Genomic DNA, 8,911 nt, shown 5'->3' with positions numbered 1-8,911 from the left:
GTGCATGGTTTCTGGATGCAACCGCCTTCGAATGGTTGCCCAGGATATTTTCTACCAGGCTACTTGGCGGCCTACTAGAAGATTGCAGCATGCCTAGCTCGCTTAGATTTTCCCTCTTTTTTCGATGGTTGATCTTTGTAGCGAATTTCGATGATCCTTGAATTGTAAACTTTTTGCGTGTTCTATTAATAAAGGGCTGTGTGCATCAACCGATGCAGAGGCCGGGGTAATCCCATTTCGAAAAAAAAAGCAAACTGCTTTGTTGTGAAGCTTACATAAGATAACATTTTTGATAATAAAAATGATGGCAACTGGATAGGAGAGGAATTGAGCTGTCCACGGACAAAAATAATTACATACAAAAATATGGGCAGTGCATTTTTGGTTTCATGTCAGTGCAAAGATTGGAAATGCAGAAGTTAATAAGTCGTGCATTAGTTCTTATGAGGATTAAAATTCTCTATGAATAATTTTATTACTGCATATGTGGAACGGAATAGTGCCATATTCTTATGCCTCTGCAATATCCACAAGGCAAAGAAAAATCTTCTAATATTATCTTTTCTATGAGTAATAGATATGACTTATGCATGTGCTGTGTTGAGTACAATATGCCTTTCGAAATGTGCCATTTGCCACGAAATTAGATGGCTTATCTGCCATGATCAATGTCCATTCGTGGTATAATTTATGCCACTGAACACTTCAAATTGTATTAATCAAAACCTTTTTATTAAGAGAACAAGTGATTATGCTATTTATATATAGTGCTTTTAGTTTGTCGATAAACAATGAAAGAGAGGGAGAGAGATCTCTGCATCAATGTGCTTATTCTCGATAAAAAAATCTTTCGCCGTAGCAACGCACGGGTTTTGTACTAGTTTACTTAAAAAGATCTTGTCCAGCTGCCACATATAAAAGGTGCCGCGTATCTTGGCTCGAGTTTCTCATCGGGAAATTAAGCATGGAGGCACAAATGCAGGTGTGTCGGCCCCTGCGCCTAGTCTTCGTCCTCCTGTGCTTCTTCTCTGCTCTGGCAAGCCTCTCAGCCGATGCAGCTCCGACATTGGTCGACAGACTTCCAGGTTTTGACGGCACACTCCCGTTCCGCCTTGAGACCGGGTATGTTTGCTTGGTACACCATCTTCGATATGTTTGGTGACAGACCCATCGGCCGTCGCTCACAAGCTCCTCCTTGCACACTCTTTGTTGGCAGGTATGTGACCGTGGACGAGGAGAACGGCGCGGAGCTGTTCTACTACTTCATCGAGTCGGAGGGCGACCCGAGGCGCGATCCCCTTGTACTTTGGCCCCCCGGAGGCGGCCGCTGCACCGCGCAACAAGCATTGCTGTTACAGTTTGGTCAGTAATTCTTCGAATTTACACGCATTATTACATGTTTGGCTCCAAAAACTAAACTTGCATATGTTTGTAGTACAACTAACATATACTACAAACCAATTGCAACAAACATTAAATCCCCAACCCATCGCTCTAGCTTTCTTAGCAGCCACATTGCATCTACTTTTAGTGGTGTGAACCTCTGTTCTGTCTTGCTGGATCACGTAATGAAATCTCTGTCGGCAGGCCCGTTGAAATTCATCATCGAGCCCTACGACGGGTCGACTGTGCCACGCCTCCAGTACCATCCTTACTCTTGGACCAGGGCTGCCAGTATTCTCTTTGTTGATTCACCGGTGGGCGCCGGGTTTTCCTTCTCCTGGAACATTAAAGGATATGATGTTGGGGAAGCCTCTGCTGCACTGCAGGTCAAAACGTTTCTCACCAAGGTAGCCTAACTTATTTTTTACACACCACTAGCAAGAAACCCGTGCGTTGCCACGGCGCGAAATAATTAACAGTTGTTAACATGGCATGCTGCTGATGTCGAGGTTGACACCTACGAATAAAAGTAGATTGTAGCCTAGTACAGTCTGAAGTTCAGATTATCAGCCACCTAGCTGCACAAGAATCAAATTGAAAAGTACAATTTCTCCCAAAAAAGAAGTGAAAGGTCAAATAATTGTAGTTCAGCTAACCTTAAATATTTTTTCGGTCAATTAATTTAAGGAAACTGATCTATCCATCGAAGGTTGCATGGCTTGCAACCTCCCGTTTCCATTGTGCGCTTCAAGTAGGTGAATACATAAGTGGGTTGGGGGGTGGGCACCCACCAGCACACCACCACAATCACATATTCTTCACCCGTCCTTATTCTCACCGTGGTTTCTTCTCCCCTTGCTCCTCCACGTTAAAGTGAGCGCCACTTCTTCTGCCGCGCGCCTTTCTACTCCGCATCCTCACTGAACTCTGCTACCTATGAGCGCGAGAGCTGCAACGCGCGAGCGCATGAGTTGCAAGAAGCGGCGTGCTGCATGCCTGTCGTTGTCGGTGCCACCTCTGGCGAGCCCACCATCAGGCACCGCCTTCGTGCGGCAAGATCGCATCGGGCGCCCCGCGGAGCTGCAAGCGGGTGTTACCGGCGTGTTGTTGTGTGGCAAGGCGTCCGTTGGGCGTAGCCGTGGTGCTGCAAGTAGGCCGGCGGGAGCTGCCGCAGTGATGTAAGCCGCACTGCTTCGTGAGTACAGGGTTGAGGACGAGTCCATCGGAGGTATATGGTTGGGATGATTCCACTGTACGGTTTTGGTGGTCCCATCGAACGTTTGCGGATCCAAAGACCGGGAAGTTTTCATTATCCGGAGGATATTCTCAGGGCTGCCCTTAAACGTAAAAGTGCTTATTTAATTTTAGAACTGAATTATGCGACTACCAAACATATTACCGTACTGCCCATCTGGCCATGTCACACACACTGAATCTCAAGCTTCCAATCCTTCACTTAGCAAGCGAGATACAATCAAAACAAAAATAGCTAATGAGCGTAAGCATAGAGATTAACAATTCTAAATCGTAGCTATCCACTGACGCTGATGTGCTCGTCCATCGCTCTTTTTCGACCACGGCTTTGTCTTTGTCAACCACGGCTTTGCTTAGCTTGCATATCCTCGCATGCTCATGCCCATTCCTGATTGTTCCCACGCTACCGCGGCTTCTTTTTGTAGGTGACAATTGACAAACCGTCGGGTCAGCTAATTTTGTTTAGAAGAGCACGTGCGGGCAGTTGGGAGTGCTTTGCTTTGGAGACGTCGGCACAGGTGCATGAAGCTCCAGTGGTTGACCGGTTTTTCGTTCGCCATCGCTGCGCACATGTCCCTCCAGCAGAGATGAGATCGATGCAGGGTGGTTCGGGGCTTTTCATAATCTTTGTACGAACTTGGAGGATTGGCGATTGTGCAACTATATGTACTTGTACAAGGAAGAGATTCAACTCTATTAGGCTTGGACGCAGGGCCGGCCCTGATATTTCAAGGGCTCGGTGCAAGACAAAAAAAAAGGCCCCCATACTATTGCCGTCGGAATGCGCTACCACCATGCTGCCCCGTTGCTGATGACTTCAGGTGCCGACACGCTGGCCGGTGGGCGCCGCTGCGTTGGCCACCAGCCCCTTCTGCATGTGGCTGCCGATTCCACTTCTCCTTTCTTCAAGCTTTTGTCTCTCTCAACCCTATGAGCATTAGGAACAAAGGAATAACAAGTTGAGAACGGATCGAATCAGATGAATAGAAAAATATATAATCTCCTCCATTAATTCCTTCAAAACAATTAGAAATTTCGACGGAGAGAGTTGCCCCATCTTCGACTCCCTGGCTGTGATTGAGGAACAGGGAAGGAGAACGAGGAGGCAAGGGGAGAGTAAATGTGATGAGAATTTGAACTAAATCAATGTGGCTGATCCTTTTTTTTCTCTTTAACGATGGCCCATGCATGCATACATGGACACATGGTACATGCAATTAATGCCTCGAGAGGTTTGTGCTGCCTAGTGAGCGTTGGCTGACTTTGATTGGGTAGAAGAAAGTCCAAGCGAATGGCCTAGCAGCTGCTGTATGTATATACAGCGTACATGACTGAGGGCCCCTAGCGATCTGGCTCAGCGCCAGGCCAGATTGGACTCGACTTTCCTTTGTTAGAAAAAAAAAACTCTGATCGAGTCCTTGTACTACACGGTGAACATGTTGTACGTGATTTGGCGTGCATGAGCAGAGGAGAGGCACACGATGGACGAATTGGGCCACGCAAATCAAGTCCAGGAGTCTCTTCGGCAGGTTGGGCCTAGCAAAAGAAACTTTGGCCCGTTTGTGATATCAGCCAGTCAGCTATTGCAATTTAATACTCCCTCTGTTTCATTCTATAGTGCCTATTGTTTTTTGGCACAGAAATTAGCGCAAGAGTATTTTTTATACAAGACCCCTAGCTGAACGATTTGAGATCAACGTAAAATTTGGGAAATCCATATCTTCCTAACTTACCATAACAATTTTGGGAGCTGAATGGGGAGGGGGTAATTGAAAAAAAGCTAAGCTACAACCTTATATTCTGAAACAAATGCCAAAAATCTATAGGCGCTATAGAAAGGAACGGAGGGAGTAGTAAAGATAGGATATAGCCAGTTGATTCTCCTCATGTTCGTCTTGTGAAACAGTGGTTCACCGAGCATCCGGATTACCTCCCAAATCCTTTTTATGTCGGAGGAGCCTCGCGCAGCGGAAGGATCGTGCCATTCCTCGCACAGAAGATCTCAGAAGGTGGAGTCGTGTCATTTCTACATTAATTAACTCGTTAAAGGTGTGGACATAATAGGATGATAGTAGTAGTCTATTCACACTTCAACACACTTTTTTCTAGACATTGAAGCTGGAATGACTCCCACCGTTAATCTGAAGGTGCAAAATATTCACACATTATCCATCCAGTTGTACCCATTGCTGCTACAACTACTAAAACATAAATCTGAACGTTGTTTGTGTTATGGTCAAAATATGTTTAGGGCTACCTGGTAGGTAATCCGGCTACAGGTGAAGCCATTGATCGTGACTCGAGAGTGCCATATCTACATGGAGTTGGAGTAATTTCAGATCAACTATATGAGGTGATTACGTAAACACAACTCCATCTCTTACTTAATATCCTATTGGCATACAGTTAGCTGCCCATATGAGGTTAGTTAATTCCTTATTCTTGTACATTTGCTTGCATGTGAACATTGTTAAGTCGATAATGGAGAACTGTCGAGGGGACGATCTTACCAACCCCAAGAACGTGCTTTGCTCTCAGGATATGGAAAGGTTCAGCCACGTAAGGATAGACTATCCCTCTTCTCATTTGAGTGTAAAATTCGGTGGAAAATGATTGATACCGCTCCGGTTAAAAATGCCATTTCCCAGCGATTCGTTTAAATATTTATGTAGTTTTATATGAATCTGGTTCACATCTTAATATGTCATACTGCTACTGAAGCAACTGATTGATGTTTCCCGATAGCTGTATGATCAAATTGAAGGGAAACACATTTTGTATAAAAAGTGCCATGATGAGTCTTCTGGACCAATTCACATGACCACAGAAAGAAACACCCTAAAGGAGGAATTGGGGTTACTTAGACATCCACCACCTCGACCTTCAATGGATTGTCAAGTAAGTTCATTTTGCAAAAAACTGAAGTCCTCGTGCGATAATAAGATGGTCATTCAGCAGGAAAGATGGTTCAAGCAAATTATTATCCGGATGTCTTTGTTTTTCTATGAGAAATTAATAGCATCCGGGAACTACTTCCCGGTCGGTCACCCATCCTCAAATTACTCCGGACCAAGCACGCTTGACCTCGGAGTTCTTTGCTGATGAGCTTCCGAAAAAGAAGTTGCAACTTGTTGCTATGAGTATCCTATCAATCCTATTAAGCCCTGGGTCAGGATATCACACTCATCCCCCCTTAGAAGATCGACGCCCTCGTCGATCAGCCCCAAGCCAAGAACGTCCCCTCTTGGCACACGTTTGTGCGTCCAGTGCCGGCACATGTGCCAAACCGTGTGCCATGACGGGCCACACCAGCCATGCGCCACATGCCCGAACCCCTGACCCGCACACGCCCGTGTAACCGCGAAGGTCGGCTCTGGTACCAAATGTAACACCCCGACCACCCCTGGCCGGGCCTGTTACCGCTGACAGCTCTCTAGGATCTCTAGATTAGCCCCACAGACCAACACATGTCTTTCCTGCGCACTTTGTCCTCACTCGTGCGCACCCGGGAACTACTTCCCGGTCGGTCACCCATCCTCAAATTACTCCGGGCCGTTTCAAATTATACCACTTTTGGGCCGTTTCAAATTACCAAAACTATATCCCAAACTATATTCCCTAAAATAAAAGGAATTCTAAAGAGAGTTGATAATTGTTAGAGGGGTCACAAATAATGCATTCACCGAAATCTAGTTTTTGCGTGAAAAGTAATGGCTACAAGAAATCGGTGATGGTTTATCATTTTTTGCGTGAAAATTAATGCCTAAAAGAGTTTCTAATTTTTAGCACGTGAAAAATAATACAGAAAACCAAACTTGCTGAATCCGGTGGCAAACTGGGTATTTAGCATACATAGAGGGTGGAAGCTAGCCGCCGAGAGAGAGAGAGAGGGTGGTGGCCCTGATTAGAGAGAGAGGGGTTATCCTGTTGGAGATATGCCCAAGAGGCAATAATAAATGGTTATTATAATATATCTTTGTGTTTATGATAATGTTTACATACCATGCTATAATTGTATTAACCGAAACATTGATACATGTGTGTTATGTAAACAACAAGGAGTCCCTAGTAAGCCTCTTGTATAACTAGCTTGTTAATTAATAGATGATCATAGTTTCATGATCATGAACATTGGATGTTATTAATAACAAGGTTATGTCATTATGTGAATGATGTAATGGACACACCCAATTAAGCGTAGCATAAGATCACGTCATTAAGTTATTTGCTATAAGCTTTCGATACATAGTTACCTAGTCCTTTCGACCATGAGATCATGTAAATCACTTATACCGGAAGGGTACTTTGATTACATCAAACGCCACTGCGTAAATGGGTGGTTATAAAGGTGGGATTAAGTATCCAGAAAGTATGAGTTGAGGCATATGGATCAACAGTGGGATTTGTCCATCCCGATGACGGATAGATATACTCTGGGCCCTCTCGGTGGAATGTCGTCTAAATTAGCTTGCAAACATATGAATGGTTCATAAGAGACCACATACCACGGTACAAGTAAAGAGTACTTATCAGGAGACGAGGTTGAACAAGGTATAGAGATACCGATGATCAAACCTCGGACAAGTAAAATATCGCGTGACAAAGGGAATCGGTATCGTATGTAAATGGTTCAGTCGATCACTAAAGTCATCGTTGAATATGAGGGAGCCATTATGGATCTCCAGATCCCGCTATTGGTTATTGGTCAGAGAGAGGTCTCAACCATGTCTGCATAGTTCGCGAACCGTAGGGTGACACACTTAAGGTTTGATGTCGTTTAAGTAGATATGGAATATGGAATGGAGTTCGAAGTTTTGTTCGGAGTCTCGGATGGGATCCAGGACATCACGAGGAGGTCCGGAATGGTCCGGAGAATAAGATTCATATATAGGAAGTCATATTCCAAGTTTGGAAATGATCCGGTGTATTTATGGCAGGTTCTAGAAGGTTCTAGAAAAGTCCGGAAGAAATCACCATGGAAAGTGGAGTCCCAGAGGGACTCCACCTTGCATGGCCAGCCAAACCCTAAGGGGTGGAGTCCCAGGTGGACTCCACCATAGGTGCCCAGCCACCCCACCTAAGGGAAAGGTGGGAGTCCCACCTTGGGTAGGACTCCCCCCTTGAGTAGGTTTCCCACCTATGGGAGGTTTTGTTGTTGGGGTCTTATTCGAAGACTTGGACTACAACTCTTGGGGATTTCCACCTATATAATTAGGACGAGAGGGAGGGGGCAGCCACTCTTGGCCGCACCACCTAGGGATGCCCATGGCCGGCGCCCTAGCCACCCCCTCTCCCCAAACCCTAGCCTCTCCCCCTCCACATTATACTCTCGCAGCGCATAGGCGAAGCCCTGCCGGAGTTCTCCACCACCACCGCCACCACGCCGTCATGCTGCCGGGATTCCGAGGAGGATCTACTACTTCCGCTTCCCGCTGGAACCGGGAGAAGGACGTCGTCTTCATCAACACCGAACGTGTGACCGAGTACAGAGGTGCTGCCCGATTGTGGCACCGTCAAGATCTTCGACGCGCTTTTGAAAGCGGCAAGTGATCATCTACCGCAGCAACGAGAGCCTCCTCTCGTAGGCTTTGGAAATCTTCAAGGGTTAGTCTCGTTCATCCCCTCGTTACTCCCATCTTCTAGATTGCATCTTGGCTTGGATTGCGTTCTCGCGGTAGGAATTTTTTTCGTTTTCTATGCTACGAATCCCTACAGTGGTATCAGAGCCGTGTCTATGCATAGATGGTTGTACGAGTAGAACACAATTGTTTTGTGGGCGTTGATGCTTATGTTGTCTTTAGTTTGAGTACTTTGCATCTTTGTGGCATAGTGGGATGAAGCCGGTCGGGCTAACTTTACATGACCGCGTTCATGAGATTTGCTCCACGCTCGACATGCATCTTGTATTGCATAAGTGGCTTTGCGGGTGTCTGTCTCTCCTACTATAGTGAAGATTCAATTTACTCTTCTATTGACAACACTAGTATCACCGTTGTGGTTCATGTTCGTAGGTAGATTAGATCTCACTCGAAAACCCTAAACCACGTAAAATATGCAAACCAAATTAGAGACGTCTAACTTGTTTTTGCAGGGTTTGGTGATGTGATATGGCCATAATGTGATGATGAATATGTATGAGATGATCATTATTGTATTGTGGCAACCGGCAGGAGCCTTATGGTTGTCTTTAAATTTCATGTTGAGTAGTATTTCAAAGTAGTTGTAATAGTTGCTACATGAGGTAAACAACCATGAAGACGGTGCCATGGACCTT

At 45.5% G+C, this 8,911-nt stretch overlaps 1 protein-coding gene across 1 annotated transcript in view; it reads left to right on the top strand.

The window, feature by feature from the left end:
• The first annotated feature begins 964 nt into the window (after nucleotides 1-964).
• Nucleotides 965-8,911, top strand: part of LOC127316045 (serine carboxypeptidase-like 19) — a 56,682-nt gene continuing 48,735 nt past the window's right edge. Inside the window, exons 1-8 of the mRNA XM_051346467.2 lie at nucleotides 965-1,122; nucleotides 1,217-1,362; nucleotides 1,588-1,790; nucleotides 4,544-4,646; nucleotides 4,747-4,784; nucleotides 4,889-4,990; nucleotides 5,113-5,196; nucleotides 5,383-5,535. Coding sequence (XP_051202427.2) covers nucleotides 965-1,122; nucleotides 1,217-1,362; nucleotides 1,588-1,790; nucleotides 4,544-4,646; nucleotides 4,747-4,784; nucleotides 4,889-4,990; nucleotides 5,113-5,196; nucleotides 5,383-5,535 — 987 coding nt within the window. The remainder of the gene's footprint in view (nucleotides 1,123-1,216; nucleotides 1,363-1,587; nucleotides 1,791-4,543; nucleotides 4,647-4,746; nucleotides 4,785-4,888; nucleotides 4,991-5,112; nucleotides 5,197-5,382; nucleotides 5,536-8,911) is intronic.

The sequence above is a fragment of the Lolium perenne genome, chromosome 7 (assembly GCF_019359855.2).
Source record: "Lolium perenne isolate Kyuss_39 chromosome 7, Kyuss_2.0, whole genome shotgun sequence".
In the NCBI taxonomy this organism is placed as follows: Eukaryota; Viridiplantae; Streptophyta; class Magnoliopsida; order Poales; family Poaceae; genus Lolium; species Lolium perenne.
Note: the sequence above shows the minus strand (reverse complement) of the source record. Positions and strands in the feature narration are given on the sequence as shown.